Source organism: Lycium ferocissimum, chromosome 2 (assembly GCF_029784015.1).
Source record: "Lycium ferocissimum isolate CSIRO_LF1 chromosome 2, AGI_CSIRO_Lferr_CH_V1, whole genome shotgun sequence".
Lineage (NCBI taxonomy): Eukaryota > Viridiplantae > Streptophyta > Magnoliopsida > Solanales > Solanaceae > Lycium > Lycium ferocissimum.
Genome location: NC_081343.1, coordinates 65,087,510 through 65,109,613, shown reverse-complemented (window position 1 = coordinate 65,109,613; position 22,104 = coordinate 65,087,510). Strand labels below are relative to the sequence as shown.

The 22,104-nt window shown below is 35.9% G+C and overlaps 2 protein-coding genes and 1 long non-coding RNA gene across 5 annotated transcripts; 1 reads left to right on the top strand and 2 right to left on the bottom strand.

Annotated features, from left to right (window-relative positions):
* Positions 1-8,045: 8,045 nt before the first annotated feature.
* Positions 8,046-10,348, bottom strand: LOC132046832 (ethylene-responsive transcription factor ERF011-like). The gene is made up of 2 exons (XM_059437590.1): positions 9,101-10,348; positions 8,046-8,556 (listed from the first exon to the last, which is right to left on the bottom strand). The coding sequence occupies exon 1, from the start codon at positions 9,632-9,634 to the stop codon at positions 9,104-9,106; it is 531 nt and encodes a 176-aa protein (XP_059293573.1). The 5' UTR covers positions 9,635-10,348; the 3' UTR covers positions 8,046-8,556; positions 9,101-9,103.
* Positions 10,349-16,179: 5,831 nt separating this feature from the next.
* LOC132046830 (uncharacterized) lies at positions 16,180-21,404 on the bottom strand. 3 transcript variants are annotated; one of them, XM_059437587.1, is made up of 10 exons: positions 20,987-21,401; positions 19,658-19,720; positions 18,843-18,927; positions 18,688-18,756; positions 18,364-18,439; positions 18,097-18,145; positions 17,133-17,215; positions 16,979-17,048; positions 16,544-16,626; positions 16,180-16,432 (listed from the first exon to the last, which is right to left on the bottom strand). In XM_059437587.1, the coding sequence occupies exons 1-10, from the start codon at positions 21,305-21,307 to the stop codon at positions 16,387-16,389; spliced, it is 945 nt and encodes a 314-aa protein (XP_059293570.1). In that variant the 5' UTR covers positions 21,308-21,401; the 3' UTR covers positions 16,180-16,386. The 3 variants fall into 3 exon arrangements, with proteins under 3 accessions (XP_059293570.1, XP_059293571.1, XP_059293572.1); XM_059437588.1 differs by having other exon boundaries at positions 18,364-18,436; positions 20,987-21,400; XM_059437589.1 differs by lacking the exon at positions 19,658-19,720 and having other exon boundaries at positions 20,987-21,404.
* LOC132046831 (uncharacterized) lies at positions 16,603-16,911 on the top strand. Its single transcript, XR_009412781.1, has 2 exons — positions 16,603-16,724; positions 16,760-16,911. It is a non-coding gene; the product is annotated as an uncharacterized LOC132046831 (long non-coding RNA).
* Positions 21,405-22,104: the final 700 nt, after the last annotated feature.

The window sequence follows — 22,104 nt, the reverse complement described above, 5'->3', positions numbered from 1 at the left end:
TACAAATTGACCGCACGAGTCCGAAACTTAAATTACCCAAAATCTAATAGAGTGAACCAAAATAACCCCTAATCATCATCAGAATAGAAGTCCTCAATATCGTCCTCAGAACAATATTTTGGGTTTCTGGTTTCTTAAGACATATTTTTTTTCCGTAGATGTTAATTCTCTACTTGTTGATGATGCTTGTTCTTCGGCCAACTTTAGCATGTAAAATCTACAACGTCTTGCTAGCATTCCGTTGGTTTCTTTTCTAATCCTTTGTATGGCAAGCTCGCAAGTTTCTGGACCTTCTCAAGGCATGGTTATTGAGTACCTTGTTGGGATTGGAGTGTTGAGATTTTTCAAGTCACGAATAAGACGTTCTGATTCGGCAAGCCGACGTGCCCATTCTCGGCGTAACCTGCAATAATGTTCTCGTGGATCTGAATATTTCACGCTGCAAAAATCATCGTTACGCTCTATAAGAAGGTGGGGTTTCATATAGTCTAGTGGGAAATCATTGTTATTGAGAAAACTTGATTCACTGGAATAGTTGCTATCATTTGAACTATCATCACCACTGCTATTCGAATCCTTTGGAAGGAATAAAGATCAATCTACATTTCTACTACTCGACATTGAAAATGTTATAGTCTAATAACAAATGAAAGGTTACTTATATAGATGGAAACCCCCAAGCACCCTTGGGGGTGATCATTATGACCCTACCTACTTACTTTATTTTAAAAAATTATTAATCGTCATCGGACATCTTACAGTCCGAATCCCACTTGGATTTGAATCTTGCGTAACCATGTTGACCATATTCTACCCTTAGGCAACATATTTCCATCCGATTATTCTCTTCGTGAAAACGGTTAAGAGCAAAATTCAACTCTTGTGGAGTGTCACGAGGCATTGACATAGCACATTTTTTTGGGCGTTTAAGCCTTATTGACCTCAAGTTTTGTTCAAGCGCTGCAGCCTCCCTGACACGCCAATCCCACTCCTCTCTTATTGTGTTATTGTATTGTCAATTGAATCTGTTGTTCGGGTTATTTGAGTATTTAAAATCATCATCTAGTTCCCATGTCCTACCCATTGCTTCAAATATGTCTTGTGGGGTAAAACATGTAATAGAACCAATATCAGCAAATTGGGTATAGAATGACATGATAACTCGTTTTAATGTGAATGCTAGTTTTTCGTCAATCATGTCATAAACTACTCTTTATGACACTAACTTGTATTGCGCAACATTCAAATGTGCAATATAGTGTGTCCGCTTTTTGTGACACACTATGCTTGATGTGACAACACAATGCTCCATTATTTGACCGCTTTTTACGACACTAACTTGTATTGCGCAACATTTAAATGCGCAATATATCAGCCATAAATGACACACTATACTTGTCCGCTTTTTATGACACACTATGCTTGATTTGACAACACAATGCTTCATTATTTGTCCGTTTTTTATGACACACTATGCTTGATTTGACAACACAATGCTCCATTATTTGACCGCTTTTTATGATACTAACTTGTATTGCGCAACATTTAAATCGCAATATATCAGTCATAGATGACACACTATACTTGTCCGCTTTTTATGACACACTATGCTTGATTTGACAACACAATGCTCCATTATTTGTTCGCTTTTTATGACACACTATGCTTGATGTGACAACACAATGCTGCATTATTTGACCGTTTTTTATAACACTAACTTGTACTGCACAACATTTAAATGCGCAATATAACAGCCATAGATGACACCCTATACTTGTCCGCTTTTTATGACACACTATGCTTGATGTGACAACACAATGCTGCATTATTTGTCCTCTTTTTATGACACACTATGCTTGATTTGACAATATCATGCTGCATTATTTCAAAAATCTTATCCTATTGCGCAACATTTTCATGCGCAAAAGTATTGCGCGGTATTTTTATGGGCAATAGAGTTCCCACGTTTTTTAAATGTTCACTTTTGCGCTCATATTTTGCCTATTTAATATGAATGTTGGATGAGGTAAAAACTCATCCATTTCATAAGTTTAAGTCTTTTAAGTTCTTGAAAAAACTCAATCTTCAAAGAAAAAATGTCTTCTTCTTCTTTAACCGTTAGGGTTTCTCTCTTTTTTGGGATGGAGTTATACTTGATGACAATAATGAAACGTCACTTCGTTATAGTATCAAACCAAAAGCCCGTGTTAAGTTTCCATGACAACCTTAAACTATGAAACATTAGTCGCTTACCTACATAAAAAAATGAGTCCGATCCGAGAGTATGGATTATACATTCCAGAATCGGCAAATATCCAAAACTCTCAGTTTGGTGGAGTTGAAAATTATTCACAAAACTCGCCAGTGGTACCAAATGATGATTTTGGGCAATCCACTCAGTTCGGTGGAGATGATCTTTCTCCAAACCATGTCAATATAGATCAATATCGGTAGGTTCATCACCTTGATATTAAATAATCCATATATATTTGATGTTAGTATTTAAAATATGTTACTTTTCGTGTAGGAAGAGGCCTTTCTTAGATGGTGATGATTGTCCAAATTATTGTGAGACATTATCAAGCGATAGCGAACCGAATAATGCAGAACAAACCGATGATGATGATGAAGACGAACAAGTCGATGTTAAATCTCGTGGGTAGCAAGCAAATTCAATAGCATTGATGCAAAGTCCGCTGCCGGAAAACCCAACTCCCAAAAGCCCAATGCAGTGGCATTCTGACAATATTCCATATCTAGACAATCTTCAAGGTCGGGCTGATGCCTTTGTCTTCACCGGAGAAGATGATCAATGTAGAACCGGCCGATCTTATAAAAGATGATTGCTACCTTGAAAAAGGGATGGTGTTCGGATAAAAAAAAAGTATTGCAAAGAGCAAGAAAATTTATTGTTATAAGGAAATGAGGGAGTATAGGGTTGATGATTCAACCAGAAAAATATGGAGACTAGTTTGTAGACGACGGTAGTATCAAGGTCACAAATGGATGCTTCGTGGAATTGAAAACCCCGATGGCATGTGGGCTATCACAAAATTCCACAAACGTCACATTTGTGATATGGAATAATCGAGCGCAGATCATTTTAATTTAGATATAAATATGATTGCTCAAGTGCTACTTAAAGACGTTGCCGAAACCCCAAGGTAACCTATTCGACCTAGTTCATTATAATTCTTACATCAACTAAATTGTCATTGCTAAGTGTTGTTTGTTTAAACTTTTGCAGGATCCCCATCAAAGATTGCATTAGAAACGTTAAACAGGTATATTAAAAAACAATAAGCAAGAGAAAGGGATTTCTTGGGCGTAGGCGTGCGTTTGAGATGATTTATAGAAATTGGGAGGGCTCTTTCAAGACGTTGCCGATGTATATGGCAGCTCTACAAAAATTCAATGCAGGAACTGTTATAGAGTGGAGGCTTAAGGGCGGTACAATTTTCAACTATGTGTTTTGGGCATTCAAACCATCTATTGATGGTTTTGGTCACTGTCGGCTAGTCATATCCATAGATGGCACGCATGTATATGGTGCATATGACATCAAGCTACTGATTGCAGTAGGAATGGATGCCAATGGGTCGATATTCCTTCTTGCTTTCGCAATTGCCGCTAACGAGAGCAACCACGCATGGGGATGTTTTTGACACATTCGAGGCAGCATATTATTAAGGATCGTATGGGCATATGCGTGCTATCTGATAGACATCAAGGCATAATGCACTGCATGTCTAGTTTGGAGGGGTGGCAGTCTCCCTTTGCTTACCATTGCTATTGTTTAAGGCACATCAAGGCAAATTTTTAAACGAAGTTTGGAAACGGCACACTCAACAAATTGATGTGGGTGGCTGCGATAGAGCATCAACAAAAAAAATGGCTTGCGAGGATGGAGACGATCAAGGAAGTGAGTCCAGAAGCATATACTTAGTTGAAGAAAATCGAAATTGAAAAATGGACATTACACGCTGATGAAGGAAGGAGATGGGGGATGCTCACAACAAACAGCTCGGAGTCATTCAATGGTTTGCTAAAATTTGCTCGGGGACTACCCATTACTACAATGGTAAGAATGACTTTCATGCAAGTTGTGGAGCGGTTTGTGACAAGAACCAAGCAAGACAGAGCCATATTAGCAGAGGGTGGGAGATGGATGCCAAAACCTTTCAAAATGATGGAGCATCACAGGCAAGAAAGTCAGCTGCACAAGATGACCGAGTATGGCCTGAATGAACGTGTGTATGAAATCACAACAGGTTATTACCGTGGTAAGGGAGGAACATACATACCGTTTATGAGGGCACGAGAACGTACAGTTGTGGTAAGTGGCAAACATACCACATGCCGCGTTCTCATGCCGTCAAGTATTTCGAGGCAATGGGAAATACGGTAACAAGTTATGTGGCATCGAAATACAGCGCCAAAAGTTACGCTAAAGCATATGAAGGCCGCTTCTACCCACTTGGTGATCAAGCTTATTGGCTAGACGAGCCATTTTCAATGGTTGCTAACAAGGAGTATATCCGTAAAATTCGAGTTAACGCACGAACTCGGTATCCCAATCAAATGGATGTTTCGGATAGGACATACTCTCGAAGGTGCTCGACGTGTGAGCAGTTTGGCCATGATAAGCGTTTGTGTAGCCTACGAGGCCGTAGTGGTGCAACTACGTCTCGTAATACAAGAGCCTCCCGTACTTGATGTATTATTTTAAATATTTTGTTATTGTAAATAATGATGTATTATTTGGTTGTTGCAATGAATTATTTTGAACCTCTCGTATTGGATGAATTATTTTGAATCTCTCGAAAAAAAGTAATCCCTTGACTAAAAAAATAAAACACTTGAAACAAAACCTTATAAAATAAAAGACCTAAACCTAAAGATAACAAGATTCAAACAAACAAAACTTACTTCGGAGCACTTTACAACCCCTAAAATGACGATGCAAACGTTTAGATAAACTTGATGTAATGAGCCGACATTATTGTCCGCAAAAAAAGATATCAAGTTCTATATAAAAAATTAATATCTCGGAGTTTTGAAACATGACTAATCTTGCGTCAAAGTATGAAAAAAACGTGAATTTGAGAGCTTTAAAATTGTGTGGAAAAAAAACCTAGCTATTGCGCACTAAATTAGTGCGCAAAAGGTAGTTCTTCTTCTTTTTTTTTCTTTTTTTTTTGCGGGATATTTTGGTAACTTTAGACACTTTTTGGGTTAAAAAATTTGCGGACTCGCATTAGTGAAGATTACGTTACAGGAGAACAATTGTATTCTACTAAGTTGTATATTATTTTAACGATTCAGATAAAATTTCTTTTGGTGATTCATATATCTGCAATTATAATATGCACAGTAGAGTGTTCAATGAAAATAAAAAAATCGAATAAAAATTCAGAGTCAAACCAATTTAAAGAATCAAAATGTACTTGGTCTAATTTAGTTTGGTATTAAACTAGACAAGATCAAGCCTAATCAACATACGAATATTTTTATAGATTATTTAAATTTTATATACTTTTCTCTTTAAAACTAAGTCTAGACAGAGTTAATTTTTGCTTGAGATGGAGTAATATATTATGTAACTACTGCAGAAGACCTATTTTTGTGTAGTTAAATGTTTTATATTAATGTCTATGGTCTCTCTTATGCTGTTTTGTTTAGATACTTCAATCTATTGTACGCCTATAAGTTTTTGGTAAATTAGTGAAAAGGAATAATTGTCATGTTTTATGGAATAAAATCACATGAGCATTTCAGTAGATGATTAAGCTAGTCCATTTATTCAATCCTTGCTAAATATATAGGGAAAAGTACACAAATGGTCACTGTAGACAAAATAATTACCCGAAAATGCCCCTTTACTTTCATGCGCCAAAACTATTTACCGAGGTGCTCTCAAAACTGTGATACCAACATAGTATCACCATAGGCGAATCCAGGATTTCAAGAGGATGGGTTCACCATTAGCTATGGGATTTTTTGATTTCTTTTGCCTTTGGTTCGTTGCAACTTAGCGCCTATGGGGTTTTTTGATTTCTTTTGCCTTTTGGGATTTGGGTAATTAGAAATAAAGGAAAAAAATTCATTAGATGTAATATAAAAAAGAAACACATTTTTTACTTTTGGGTAATTAGAATTATAGAAGAAAAAGGATTTAGAAGAATATAAAAAAGAAAGTTAAAAGGCTGCTTTAGAAAATAAAAGCATAGAATGTGCAGGAGCTCGATTCGATCCCGAGACCTTAAGGAAATAAACAAAGCTCCTAACCAGTGCTCCACTCAACCTAGTTTGACCATGTGTTCCTTCAGGTAATATTAGATATATTTTTAAAATTATATACATAATATATCGAGTTTAGTCGAGTGACCATGTGTTCACGTGACCCAAAATTAATACATAAATTCGCCTCTGGGTATCACCCCATCTCTCATATACCATGGTTTTATCACATATGGCTTCATTCCTTTCTTTAAAAACACTCATCAGCCCTCTCCGAAACCCATATGAAATATATAATGTACTGATAGGGTAGACGCGAAATTAGCTTATAAGGGGACATGGCTAGGTAAATATTTTTTTGTTTTATGGATATATTGTGTTGATTTCCCAAACATATACTCCGTAGTATTAACTTAAAGTTATTCATAAATCTATATAAATATAATAAAGCTAGGCATAAACAAGATGATATGACACCTCTCTATGGTCTAGAATGCTATTTATCTTTTTTTTTTTTTTTTTCAGATTTTTGGATTTTTTTCTCATTTCTACCATTTATCTGCTACACTAAAAAGAAACTTAAATGTCACTTAAAATTTGTTATGCGTTATGACTTATGGTCCTTGCAATTCCTGTAGCGGTTACATTTTCTTTCAAAGTAAGATGTCTTTTATAAACCCTCCGTATTAGGTGTCCCTACGTATTAAGAATAGTATTTGCTTTGTACAGTACTCTGTCCTCTTTTTGTTTCCTATTTCCATTGATTCTAGTTGGAAATATTATGCTTTTGATCTTTGTTTAAGGCTCCCTGTTAGTTTGTGTTTTTTCTTTCTATTTTTTTTTTTCATGCTCACTCATATTTATTGACTTTAGTTGTGTTGTTTTTTTTGCAGGTTAGTGAAAATTGTTGCATCGGTCATTATCTTTTGTAAGGAATAACTTGCTTCTCCTTTCTCCATTTTTGTTCTTCTTTTTCCTTTCTCATTTCTTTCTTGATTATTTCAGGTAGGAAAGTTTCTATCTGTAAGAAATAAAAATCATTAAAATTATTAAAATAGAGTTGTTCAAGAAATTATATGAGACTCATGGAAATAGGATCTTCCTCCCATGCGTATTAGTAGACGTTTGGCCACAGATTCTAAGTATTTTTCACTTTATTTGGGATTATAGTGTTGGAGTTGAAGATGGAGGTGTGTTTGATTATACTTTTTGCAAAGAGTACTTGGAATAATGTTCATGCTTTAATATATTTAATTACAACTTCAAAAGTAAAAAGTAAATAGGAAAACAGGTTATAAGTTGTTTTCCAAATTTGAAATATAACTTCAAGTTGGATTTGAAATTTTCAAATATTGATTTTTGAAAAATTATTCCGGAGAAAGTGAATAATTTTTATGACCAAATGGGTCCTTGCTGAATATGAAAGTTTTGTATATGATAATAAGGTGTCGGGAGTTAGATTATTTGCAGTTTCTTTTACATGTGTATGAAATTTAATTAAATTTCCTGAATTTTTTTTTTGGTAACTTATTTTGTGAATAATATTTTATATTTTCTATCAGTTCTCCGATTGATTTTTAAATAATAATGAATTTCTTTTTTTCATGAATGAATGAAATATATGTGGATTGATACTAATACATGTATTGAGTTTTATTGATTCAACAATCCAAAAAGTTAATTATTTATCTCCCTATCTCCACTTAATCTATGAAAAGATTATTTTAAATTTATTATTATACCGCGCAAAGTGCAGGCAAGCTCACTAGTAGATTGAATAAACTGAATTTGTATTTACCGTGCCCAAAGAACAATACAGTCAGTTTGATTTCTTCTTACTAATGAACCATGACCACAAAGTTATTTATACCGAACATTGAACTTCAACCCCTGCTACTACAAGTAACTGCAAAATGCAAAATCAAAACATAGGAGTAGTTAAAAAAGATGATATCTACGTTTTAATGAACATAATTATCCAAATTACCCGATATTTATACTCGTAGAAGAAAAAATTATATATGAGGAAATAATTGAAGCGGGCATAATTTGACTCCATAGGAGTACTTCATTTTTTGTTCACAGTTAGCAAACACAAAATCACATAATATTATCCACTTGCACCAAACTCGAGCCATCGTAGGGCCTTTGTTGTTCCCTCATCCTCACCCTCCCCAACCCCAAGTGGCCGCGGCCACTTCCCACTTGGATCCGCTGGTCTATTTTCTTACCAGTTCAGTACTAGCAGTGCGACCAGATAGTACAATGATCTATCAGACATGTCTTTCTCCCATCCACTGTTCATGATATCAACCACTACAAAAAAAGAAATTAACAAATAAAGAATTGACTAACAATTTAACCCCTCCCAAATACCCTTTTCTGTCGCCGCCACACACGCTCACCTCACTCCTCAATCATCATTCATCATTTTCTTCTCCAAATAAACAATTGGTTAAGTCTTTAACATGACCAATATGCATAATCCATCATTCACACTACCATTTGTTTCCCCCACCACCACTAAGGCCCCCAACCAAGCAACTTACAAATTGAATTGCGATTAGACAAAATAATAACACAACACAAATACCCTTTACATGTTACAACAACATCAAAACTGTTGAGCTGATAATTTTATCTTAAAAATAAAAGAAAAGAGGTGATAGTTTTTAAGAATATAACAATCCTAGGCTACCAGCTAGGAGTCGACACAACCTGGAGCGGCGCTTGTATTCTTACCAAAGCACCTCCTCTTCCCCCAACAAAAATCCAAAAATAAAAAGACAAAAAAATTACACTAGCATACATACTACTAATACTACTATTATCAATAATATCGATTGTAACTAAATATTACCAATCACCAGTAATCCAATTCTGGATCTTCAGGCTCGGGCTTCAAGTTTAAATCGGGCTTTTCTTGAAACCAACAAGGCTTCAATTCTGACGGGCTTGAAGTCTCACAGTGCACCTTTTCTTGTGGACTTTCGCGGTCGTGGCCGTGGCCGTGGTCGTGATGATGTGTTGCAAGTGAGTTCTGTACAGCATCCACTTGTGCACCAACTTCTATAGCTTTTTTACGAATTGAAGCAGCAGACAAATCATTAAGCCCACCATCACAACCAACCAAAAACTCAGGAAAATTCAAACGGGCCGAAGGCCCTCTTAGATAATAAACCGCCGTATCATAAGCCCGAGCAGCTGCTACAGGTGTTGAATAAGAGCCCAACCAAATTCTTGAACGCTTGTTTGGCTCTCTAATTTCTGCAACCCACTTTCCCCACTTCCTCATACGTATCCCTTTGTAACGCCTTTCGTTTTTTCTCTTAACACCACAGCAACCCCCTGAACTTGCAGCAACTCCACTTTGACCCCCAGCACCTACCTCCATCTTCCTGTTGTCGTCCTTATCTTTCTTTCTCTCTTAACTGTATACAATTATGTAAAATTACAGGGGCTTAATTACAAAAATTTTGCTTCCCTGTAATCTAGAGCTAAACTGGGAGGAATAACAGAGAGAGAAAGAATACCCATGAAAAGGCAAAAGCTGGAAGTGAAGAAAAAAAGTTATTGTGGTGTAGCGGTTCTGGCTACTCTACCCTGATTTTCTTAAAAGGATTTTTTTTTTTTAATTCTAATAAAAGACTCCTTATAAAAAAAATAAAAATGAAAAATAAATATCTTAAAAGCACCGACACAATCAATCTTCTTTTCTCTCTCTCTCTCTCTTAACAATAATAATACCAGTAACTTGCTGGATGAGTATAAATATTAAGTTTTCTATAGGCCCCTTTTCTTTATTCAAAAGCTTAGCTTGCTCGTACCTCATAAAATATGGTGGTTGTTGTTCCATCCGCCATGTTAAAAGCTCCCTAAAATCCTCATAATCCCATCTATAGCTATAGATGTAGGTGCAAATATATACCTTTTTTTTCCACTTTTTCTCTCTTGGGTTTTCTCTCTGTTTTTGGAATCAAAATTGCAAAATTGGCTGTTTTTATGATGGAGTTGGCGTATTATGTGAGCTAAGGGAAATTTAGGGGGAATTCAATAATGGAAAAAGCAGTTGTCATTTGGCTCAGGGGTGACGACAGAGAAATGGATTTTCTAAAGTATATAAAAGATGATTACAATAATTCAATGAGATTATTAATTTTATATTAATTATGGTTAGGAATTACCCCATCCATTCAAATTTATATGATATGGTTTGACTGGGCATGAAATTTAAGAATTTTTTTTTTTTTGAAATTTGTTGTTTAAAATAAGCATTGAATGTTTGTGTGGTCGTAAATTATTTTTAAATATAAAAATGTATCATTCTTTTTAGATAGATTAAAAAGAAAATATATCGCATGGACAAAGGGAGTAATATTTTTGTTGTTTGTGAATAGTCGGAGTAGGAATTTATGTTTTTGGGTAATTTAGGGAATTTTAAAAACTGTGGTGGGAGAGTTAGGTCGGTGGTCGGTGGATGGAATAGATAATGTTGTGATTTGGACTTCCAAAAATACCCCTCTCCAAGCAAATAACGATATTTGGTGAAATGACAGTGTTGCCCTTATCCACATCGTTTTGGCGCCTTATTTGTGTGGTCGGAGATTCCTATGCTTCAAAGTTCAATCATGTGTGTACTGCGTACTACCGCCCTGTCTCCCATTTGGTTCAAGGGGAAAGAAATTGCTACTAGTTGTACTTTGTCTTCAATTTTCTATTCATATGGTCTAAAATATGTCCCCATATACACTTGGTTATTTTTTTTTTATTGATTGTATTAGTATAATTAATTACGATATAATAAAATCTCACATAAAAGAATGACAGAATATTTCTCCACATAATTGATGCAGTATTTAATTGGTTGCTTAGTTATGAAAATAATCTTCATATAATTTATGCAACATTTGATTAACGGTTTTAAATAATTAGAAGACGTGTATATGCAACATAAGATATATACTATTTTTCGTATAATGATCACTTCATTATTAATCACAACATAATAATTCTTGTAACATTATCACCACGTAATATTTTTTTCATTATTATTCTTTGCATAAATAATATAATTTTGCATTATATATAATCCTTGCATAGCTAATTTATTGATCAAACGGTCTCCTAAAAATAGAATAGAAACTTTAGAATGATAATATGCAGGTTACTGGTGCAAGTATGCACTGTATGTCTTCCACAAAATATATATATATAGTTAAAAAAAATTAAAGAAAGGAAAACTTAGTTGTCTGCAGTAAATTTTTTCCCTTCCGTTTGCATTAATTGAAACAAACGAATAGTTACTCTATTAACTTAACATTCTTAATTCCTCTTTTTGGTATGGTATCATTAAGTTAAGTTATAGAACAGTCTATTAATGGTTACCCTTCTTTGAGAGCAAGGAAGACGTCGGCATGGCATCTTCTCTAATCCCTATTCCCCTTTCAACCTCGACTTAAAATAAAAGAGTTTAAATTATATTCCATCAGAAATTTTTATGTTATCAACTTATATTTACTTATCAATTTGTCTTAGTTTTTGAGATAATAGATTTTACGTCTTAAGAAAGCTTACTTGTAAATATCGATTAAAAATCTAATATTTAATTAACGATATATATAACTTAAATTCAAAATAAAATATGTCTGTGTACATAATATAAACTAAAAATTTACACTTATTTTCACAAACCAATAGTGAATGATATAGCGATAGTTGCACGTGCTAAAGTCTTGAATCCAACTCTAATATAGTGAGAACGAAGTCCGCGGTAACTCCTTGGGATAATCCAACCTCCGATCCATTCACTCTCTTTGTTAATGTGGTGTCCGGCAATCTCGCAAGACATATTCCTAATTTGAAATTTATGAATTTTTACTGTGATCTCAAGTTAACATACAATAACAACTGCGTTTCTGATAAAATATTTATGAATATTTAGTTAAATTTTTTATATATATATATATAGGGTTTGTACAAAAGTTACTAGGTTCTTGCGAACCCACACGATATGTGCTAGCTAGATCTGCCACTATTGCACGTAACTCGACTAATTCCATTAGATATTTGTTATCTCTCGTCGTGTCACGACCCAAACTGATGGGCCATGACTAGTGCCTGAGCTGGACACTCGTACACGAACCTGTTAGCTATAATCAGATTGATACTAGGACAGTGCGGAAAATTTGCAAAAACGTGCTGTAAACTCATAATGCCATATATCACAATGAACTTGTCTCCTGAGGAGTCACAGTTAACCAAACATAACAAAATATGCAAGCCGACAAGGCTGTCACTATACGCGGGAATATCCAAACGAACTACACCCGTATAGCTGACCAAACCATATATACAACCCACATATGTCTACAGACCTCTAAGAATATAGAAGAATCTATGTCAAGAGAATCTGTACCCAAAATATCTCAAGCTCCGGAACAATGGAGCTCTCAAGCACCGGCGTAAGTCCTAAGCCCCGCATCACCAAATCGAGCGTCGTACCGGGGCATGAAACGCGACCCCAGGGGGTCGGTACGGAAAATGTCGAGTATGTAAAGCATGAAGTAAGACAAGAATGGAGAGCGACCGAGTAAAAGATGACAGGAGACACATATGATAATCAAGGAATACCAAAGCATCCGTACCTTATGAAATGAATCATGCATATATATATAATATACCGTACCCGGCCCATTATGTGACTCGGTGAAATAATCATATATATACTGTACTCGACCATGTAGGTTCGGTTCGATATCACCGTACTCGATCATGTAGGTTCGGTTCGATATCACCATACTCGACCATGTAGGTTCGGTTCGATATCACCGTACTCGACCATGTAGGTTCGGTTCCACACGTGGGACCATGTAGGTTCGGTTCCACACGTGGCTATATATATATATATATATATAACTGCATAAGTAAAAGCAACGTTTTCATCATTATTATCCTTATTGAATACATCTATCCTTAGCATCATAAGATTTTGGGAATCATGAACTTCTAACATTTCTTTTGGAAGCAAGGATGTTATGGAAAACATGCATGTATGGGTTCATGGGAAGAGAATCATGCCTTTAGCAAGAAAGGGAATAGCCTTAACATATCTGTTCGACTTCCTACTAGTTACGCTTATCCGCCCGAGATCGTAAATCTTACTCTTGTTGAAGTAGCGATATCTCCGATATCCGCTTTGAATCCACGTCCAAATCCACCGCAAAACAAGACTACCATCACAATCCCGCGCTATCCGGACCTAAACTAATATTCCGTCACTTGAAAATTGCTCACTTTTTGGTATCCTCACTCTCCATCGATTTCGGAATTTTCTCGGGGGATAAAATCTCGATGAAAAAGGAGTTTTTACCCCTTATATAAGGGTCAAATTCGGGTCGGGTCACCGTAGCAATTTATCGAAGTTGATCTTTGTAGAAGATTGTAGCATGCGTTCTCGCTTTGTCGTACCGAACTTGTAACTTTCATAATTCTCTACTCCGATGTCCTATCGATGAGCGGTTTGTTACATTGGAAATTAGACTCGACGAACTTCATTTTAGGCTTTTGTTTCACTTCAAGACACTTCATATCTGAAGAGATATTTGTCCCCTAAGTTGGACCAAAATTTTCACACAAAACTTCACCCACCCTTTCTCCAAAGTCGTACTACTCCATTTCTTCCACTCATTTCCTTATAAAACCTTCCAGTATACCTTATATACATCCTTCACTCATTAAATATACTTAGTAATGCTTGCTCCTTACATTCCAAAGTGGTTTTACTTAACCGTAACTCAACGTACTTATGTTTCAAATTTGATAAGTGCTTGTTCGAAGATACGGGGTGTAACACGTCGTGAGAACATTTATTAAGTAACTCTACCTAGGGGTAGAGCCAGTAAGGGGCTACGGGGTTCATCCAAACCCCCTTCGGTGAAAAATTACACCATATATATATATACAAGGGTAGAATTATTATTTTAATGTAAATATAGTAGATGTTGCACCCCTTAATTTTTTCGTGTGTTCACTTCTTTATATTTTTTACCCTTGTAGTAAAAACTCCGACTCCCAGCACTGACTCTACCTGTCAAGACTTGGACAAATAAAAAAAATTACTACAGTAATATATTTTCTTATACCTCTACTAGGATTTGATCTGGTTTACTCTGTTCTGCTGTTTGTTTTGAAGTGAATGTCTCATTCACTAGCTCCAACAGCCCTACCTTTTGTTAAATTGTTTCTCCTTTCCAGAGTTTTATGCAAATACATTTAAAAAATACTGTGTAATCACGAGCAAAGTTAATACCACTCAGAGTATATAAAAATTCGAACATTTGATAAAGTGACTCTCTCATCTAGCATCTCTCAATTTATATCATAATACTACTTATGATCCACCTAACAAGGGATTAAGGTTAAAAAGCATGCTCATCGCTCACATGCAACATGGACTGAAACAAGAAAAGAGATGGCGTGAAAAAAGAAGTCAAATTCGCCAATAAATTGTCCAGAAAGAAACAATCGGATTAAAAGGCAATAAAGTAAGTAGTGCTACCAAATAAAGTAAGGGCAAAAGGACAGCTAAAGTTACGGGGGGCACTGCTCTCAGCAGAAACCTATCACCTAATGACAACTATAAAGATATGGGAAATGTATTATGTGCGGCTATTTGACTTTAATGTACTCTCATCAACTTTCTCCTGCCTATAAGTCAAAAGATGATTAGTATTGATAGTACTGAATAGGATTTGGACATGGCAAATGATTGAGGGGGTTAGTTGTATTTGGTCGTGTGGCTTTGAAACCAGTCACCGCAATGAGTGCGAAAACATTTTCTACAAGTCAAGTACTAGTAAGAATTATTGAATTAAGAGTATTTCATAAGCAGAGTTACGGATAGGACTTCATATAATATTCCTTGCATCAAATTTACTAATCTGATATTTACCAATGCCCAGTAGTTATAATCGAGTTGTGATTCACTAGTTATTTAAGATGCTCCTCAAATTTTTAAAAAGATTAAAGGTTGTTAGTACTCCTAAGTCCTAACCCCCACTTATGTCACCATTTAATATTTTTTGATCCACTACTAGCCAAACGACGTGGGCACTAGGCCTGACATGACAGATGAGAAAAACTATAAATATTTATCGAGGAGCATGGGGGTAAATATTTTAACTTCTGTGAATGTAAAACAATAAAAAATAGAGAATAAACTGTTAGTGGGACTAGAAAACTTTTTTATAATGCTTGCATGTATCAGATTTTGGAAAAAATGAAAAATATGTTGAGACAACCCAAAAGGAAAATAAAGACCAGCATGTTGAAACGAAATGTATATAAAATACTCGATCAGTCACTGCCAAAGGATAAAATATTACAGCAGCCCCAAGTTCACTAGGTTACAGAGTCAAACAACCGTTAGGGAAACAATGGAAATGCTGATATACTATCATATACATACAGTACGAATATTGAAGGGGTGGGAAAAAAACCCAAAAAAGAAGTCTGTGAGGATGGTTTTCTGGAAGGGAACGGCTGGAAAGTGCTTTATGGAGCCTGTTTAGTTAGTTAGTCACAAATTACATAGCTAGAATAGAATATGGAACCCGTTTGGAAAGCCACCCTGTAATTTAATTTGGATATAGTTTATAATTACACAATTTTGAATTGTTTGTTATCAAGTAATTACTTGACCAGCATGAAACTGAGTGTAATTGAGAGAGAACAATTATACTCTCCGATTCTCGAGAATTGCAAGTAGTATATGGTGTAATTACCATTAAAGTGGAAATGGCCTGTCCTCAGTTGATGCGACATTTGAGAAGGGAAAACAATTTCGAAGCACAAAATTCAAAGGGCGCAAACCTATGAAATTAAATATGCAAATGACTAATGCTGCTTAGTTGATGAGACAATAGAAAAGGGGAGAACCCACAGCAAAAGGAAAAAAAGAACTAGCACATTTTACGTTAGACAAAGGAAACAAACTGTAGCAATCTCCAAACTAAAGGAAAAATTGAAGAACATTACATGTGAACAAGTGATAATTTAACCTATTGTCCATACACAACCAAGCAAATGACACATTGTTATTTGTTAATGGCATTGCTCCACCGGATCTTTACTGTGGTCCACAAGTATTTACCTCGACTTCTTACTTCGCATTCCCATCCGCGATTTTGCATATCTAAATTTTTCATTAAGAAAAACAATAATGCAAAAAGCACAACAAATCAAAGAGAATAAAGGGTTGGGGTTCAGAGAAAGCAAAAAATTGACAGGATTTGAGAAAGGATACTCCAGTCGCATGCCCTCTCCAGAGGAAGAGTAAAGAATTTTCCCTTGAAGATGACTCAGTGCCTCAGTTGAGCTGGCAGTGTCCTGGAATTATGGCTCGTACATATTAATATCAAAATTGACCTCTGTTTATTCGAGTATTAAGGTGAACTTGATATGCAGCAGATTATTCAGACCTTGATGTGGTAGTAGACCAACAGAAGACAAACAAATATAGGTAATAGTCGCTGCTTCCAATAGCTCAATGAAAGAGGGGGCAATGAATCAAAAGAGAAGAAAGAAAATGTTGTTTGTATATGGATAAAGATGCACTTACAAGAAATAAAAGACATCTTACCATTATCAAAAAAAAAAAAAAAGGAAAGATAAGGAATGCAGAAGACGTGTGGGAATGGGTTGAGCAACTGCCACTGCAGAAGACGAGAGTTAACTTTACCTGAAAGTCGACAAACGCAACAGGAGCTCCATATGTACTCTGCATCTTCAACTTTAAAAATCCCCGACATCTGAAAATGTCAAAGAAAGCACAATAACCACATAGTATACCAAATATTTTAGTGGTTAGAACTAAAAAGGAAGCTTATCAAAACCTTGAAAATACTTGAATTAGCTCTTGCTCGGTACAACTTTGGCCCAGATTAGCAACGAAGAGTGTTGGACATGGATCAGCTGCCTGTGATATTAAGGTCATGAATGATTTATCACGGCAACAAAAAAGAAAGTTTGGAGTCAAAGACTGGGAGACAAATTAAAATGTCAAGTTTTAAGAAGAGAATTTTAGAATAAAGCTCTTCAGGACTCAAAATGGAAGCACTGCCACTAGTTCTCAGAAGTATCACAAGATCTGGTTAGAAGTATAATCCTTGAATGCGACATGAGATTACCAAGCAGCCAATTTAGTGCATTTGAAGCACCAAGTTGAGACTTCAGAAAGAAATAAAGTTTTACCCTAAACATCCTAGTTATCAGCCAAGAAGCAATCTCTTATATGGCCTCACAAAGGAGAATATTTCTTTAAAATGATTTAGACCTTTGATGCACTTCCAAACGTTAGCTTCCTCAAAGAGATGGACCATGCTTTGCATTCACCAGAGGGATTCCACGAGATAAATCATGCAGAGATGGACAACATATAATTTATAAAGCTGCAATGTTTTGTATGTACAGCAGAGAATTTGGAGAGCTGTAGAAAATGATTCAATCTTAATGTTATGATGTACTTTATGACATTAAGAATCATTTAAAAGCATTAGTAAAACCTAAATATCAAAGGCCCATACAGATTAATTAAAGGTACAACACCCCCAGTTTACACATGTTGATTATTTTATCTATCACAGGATTCAACAAGGACTTCAAAGACATGGTTGATATGTAACTTAACAGAGCCATAAGAAAATCTAGATTTCAAAGGAATATGCCTAAAAATCGGTAAAATATTTTCCAGATAAATGCTGAAATTATATATCAAACTAACAGAACAACCAACCAAATTAGCATCAACCCAGCCGCATTCGAAAGAAAAAATGATGGATCATGTATCAGACACCTTACCATTTTAGAAGCAGCTTGATTCCCAAATCTACCATCAAACTTTCCCTGACTAAATCACCAAACAAAAATAAACATACAATTTAGAATAGAAATCATACACAAGATCAAAAACTAAGATTCAATACCCTAACTTCACGTAACAGGGAATAGAGAAACTATTTCTATTTGGCGCTCGACCTTTCAGCTAGAAGTACAAGTACTTGGAGCATTCTTAGTCAGAAGGAATCAATTGGAGTAACAAAAGTGTGCTTAAGTAGTGCAGATGACCTTTGTGTAGGTGGATAACCAATCGTGTTGTGAGCAGAATTACCCATTCCAGGCATGTGAATGCTGCCAAAACCTGCTAGTGCCCAAGCGTGCAAAACATGTGCAAAGTGAGCATTTAGATAAAGTGCTTTGCAGTGACTGACGAGCAGTTACATCCTTAAATGACATCAAATTAGTTAAATGTGACCGGCAAAAAAGCATCACACAAGCAAATTGGTTCATACGTAAATGTCATTATGGCCAACAAACTTTCAGATTTACATGCATGTACCCTACTAATCCAAAGGAAGAGAGTGTAATATGCTATAGAGGCAGATATTATACCAGAACCACTGTCTTTAGAAATAGCAGCAGAACCTTTAATCCTCTTCTCTGATACAGGCCTTCCATCATCTGTGGTTTAAATCACACATATTTGTGGCCTGAGGAGAATTAATTCCAGTAATCTAACAACCAAAAGAAATTCATTAGAAACAGACCTGGCCGTAACCTCTTTGACCTTGAATTTGATTTAGCAAGCTCAATGTACAATTTTGAGTCCTTCTCAAAGTCAAAAACCATTCCCTGGACACACATTTGGAAACAAAGCAATTAGACTCCTTAGACTGTGTATGGCTTTCCAACATCATTATCTATTTTGTTTATTAACAAACTCCAGGACCAAATACTCAATCAGAAAAATGGAATAGAGCTATGCACTAACTCTCATTCTTTTCAGTTGTTTTCCATGTTTCAGGCAAGGTCAAGCTACACATCTAACACTAGAGAACTAGCTCTCTAAAACATAGAGCACTACTTGTCAAGTGCAAAATAAGATGACATTAGATGCCATCAACTCTCAGACTAAACTATATTCATGTTTTAGATCAGGGGCGAAGTTTCCATCTTAAACATTCTTCAAGCCATTTTCCTTTCAAGTTTGGATTGTCCTCAGCCAGGACAGTATCGCTAAGCCTCCAATCTAAGAAACAAAAGACAACTATAGTCATCTTTCTTCTCTTAAGCGTGTGTTCATCTTTTGTATAAGGTAATATGCGCTCATGATTAGAATGCTCACCCTTCTTTGGTATGATGTCCAAACATACGTCTAGTACTCCAAAATGTGGAAGGTTTACTCACATTAGTATAAACCCAAATTTAAAAGGATCTTTGTTCGTTTTTCCTAAAAGAGAAAAAGTAACTAGTGGCCCTACGTGGTTATACAAGTATCCAGAACATGGACATTGGACTAGGAAGGAAGCAAATCATTTGTTCAATAACTCACTGAATTAAAAATATCTGAAAATGGCCTTACATTCAGTTCATACATCGCCATAAGTGCTGAATGCTGATCTGCAAAGACGGCAAATGCAAATGGCTGACAGAAACCAAACAATGTGTCAGACGTCCTTAGCAGAACAGTTGTCTCAGACTAAAATAACATGAGAAGAGCAAAGACAATAGTAGAAAAGAACCGAAAGAAGTTAAACTGTAGATCCCAAATAATCTTTTATAATCAGAAGATGTACAAACATTAAAGCTTGCAAAGCCATAGCCAATATATAGCAATATCACTTCTAATTGTAAAGTAAGCAGATAACCTATTAGGAGAAGGGATTTTATCCTATTAGAAAGCTAGCATCTTTGCTGCTCTAAGGTTCATATAAACACCTAATCTAATCTTAACCTCCACCTATACAAACTGAATGTCATACCCGATATTCTTCAATACATCTACAAGTATACCAAATTTGGAACTTTAGCTGTACTTTCAAGAATTCTAGGTTTCTATGGGCAATGTGAACACACCTTGATTTTGCAATCACTGAAGGCTCATCTATGTTCCTAAAACTATGCGAATGGAACTCCACAACCTGCTATATTCTTGTTAATTCTAACAAAAACACCAAATTTTGAAAGTCTATCCTTGTTACGTTCAACATTTGTTTTCATTTGTGAAGTGCAAACAGCTGGGCCACACAATAATCAGAATAACATCTCAAAAAGCAGAATTTCCACCAGAAGGTCCCCTGGGATCGAAAGCTCTTCCATTGATTTGTTTATCTCTTTCTCTCATAAGTCAACAGTATTGTGCTTGGAATCTCACCAATACTATATAATCATACTCTACAAAAATAATCAAATTGTTGATTCCAACAAACTCACTATCAAACAGTTCTACGTACGTAAACCAAATTAGCTTAATCCCTGAATAAGATTACCTAAAAAAATCCCTCAATCTGCTATGATCCTTAATTATCAACAGGTCACTGCAACGATGAGAACTCTGCCACATGAATACTTTGTTTGGATGTTTGTTACATATCATTTCATTAAATATCATATTGTATTGTGTTGTGTTGTATTGCACTGTATTGTTTTAATGAATACAACATTTGGATAAAAAATAAAAAAGAGGTAATGACGCCGATACACCAAATCGGTCTTTACATAAAACGAGACTATCAAAACAAATAGTTGGGGTCAGCTATATAAATCGTATGTCCCTTCCACTAAATAGTTGTGACTGATTATAGAGTATAAATCCTCCATATCCAATTCGCTCTAATTGATCCCAATTAAATGTGTATAGCATTTAAAAAGTATTGTATTCGCATTGCTTGCACCAGTAGAATGTAGATACCTGTAAATTACTAGAAGTTTGGCTACGGAGATGAGAAGATTCATAGCCTGCGAATTCTCGAAAAAGGTTGTAAATTTCACGAGGCTTTACATCTTCAGGTAGCCCTGCAATGAAGAGTGTTCTAACATCGTTGTCCGAGTGCTGAGTATAATATACAGGGACAGGTGGCTGCTGATGGTATTGTGGAATAGGAAGTGGCTGGACCACCACAGGCGGCGGCGGCGCGTGAAGTGTGGTGCCAGGTGGAGGAGGAGGGACTACTGGTGGTGGTGGTGTTTGATAATAGGGGTATTGATGATAGTATTGGCCTATTTCGTCCATGGAGAATTAACACTACACGGATTAATCTGTGCGTTGGATTTTGCCCTATATTTTGTGCTCCGTGTTGCTGTACTGTTGCTGTGTTTTAGTCCGGCGATAAATTTCCACTTTTGATCCCTTGAGTTTATACTATTTCTGCTTTTAGCTCTAATTTGTAACGTTAGCAATTTTTCATCCTGTGGTGAGTGGTCTAAGCTCCCATTTGGCCATTAGTCCTTTTTTGGAAAATTTACCTTTCATAATTAAATCTAAAGAGTTATTTATGATAATAACTACCTTTTAATTTAATTATTTTTTATAGCTATAATGAATTTTCAATTTACCCATTATATCTATACCAAATACATAGAATTATACTATTGTATCAATCTTTTTCCTCAACCCCCTCTCTCTTCTCCCTCAACTCTCTCTCTCCTCTCCCTCAACTCTCTCTCTTTTTCCCCTCTTTTCTCCCTCGGCCAGCCGTTGGCCAACTCCGTCACCGCAATCAACCACTCCATCTCCCTCTTCCTTCTGGTTCTTCACCATCACAAAAGAGAGAGACAGATGGAGACAACAAAAATAGAATGAGAAAAAGCGAGCAATAGTTCGCCACCGGTCATCTTCGCCATTGGAGCTCTATCGGAGCCCAATCAAACAACCACCTCTCTCTCTCTCTCTTTCCTTCTCTTATCTCCACACATCACCACCCTCCGCCGTCTCCGCAAATCACCACTCACTACCAAACCACTACTCCCTTCACCGCAAATCACCCTTAATCACCTCCACCAACCCACCGTCAGATTCAGATCTAAAAT

Coding starts and splice junctions, on each gene's coding strand:
- LOC132046832 (XM_059437590.1), bottom strand. CDS start 9,634: ATGGAGGTAGGTGCTGGGGGTCAAAGTGGAGTTGCTGCAAGTTCAGGG.
- LOC132046830 (XM_059437587.1), bottom strand. CDS start 21,307: ATGGACGAAATAGGCCAATACTATCATCAATACCCCTATTATCAAACA. Junction 18,928..19,657: donor TGGCGATGTATGAACTGAAT/GTAAGGCCATTT, acceptor ATGTGTGTCCAG/GGAATGGTTTTTGACTTTGA. Junction 18,757..18,842: donor GTCAAAGAGGTTACGGCCAG/GTCTGTTTCTAA, acceptor TTTAAACCACAG/ATGATGGAAGGCCTGTATCA.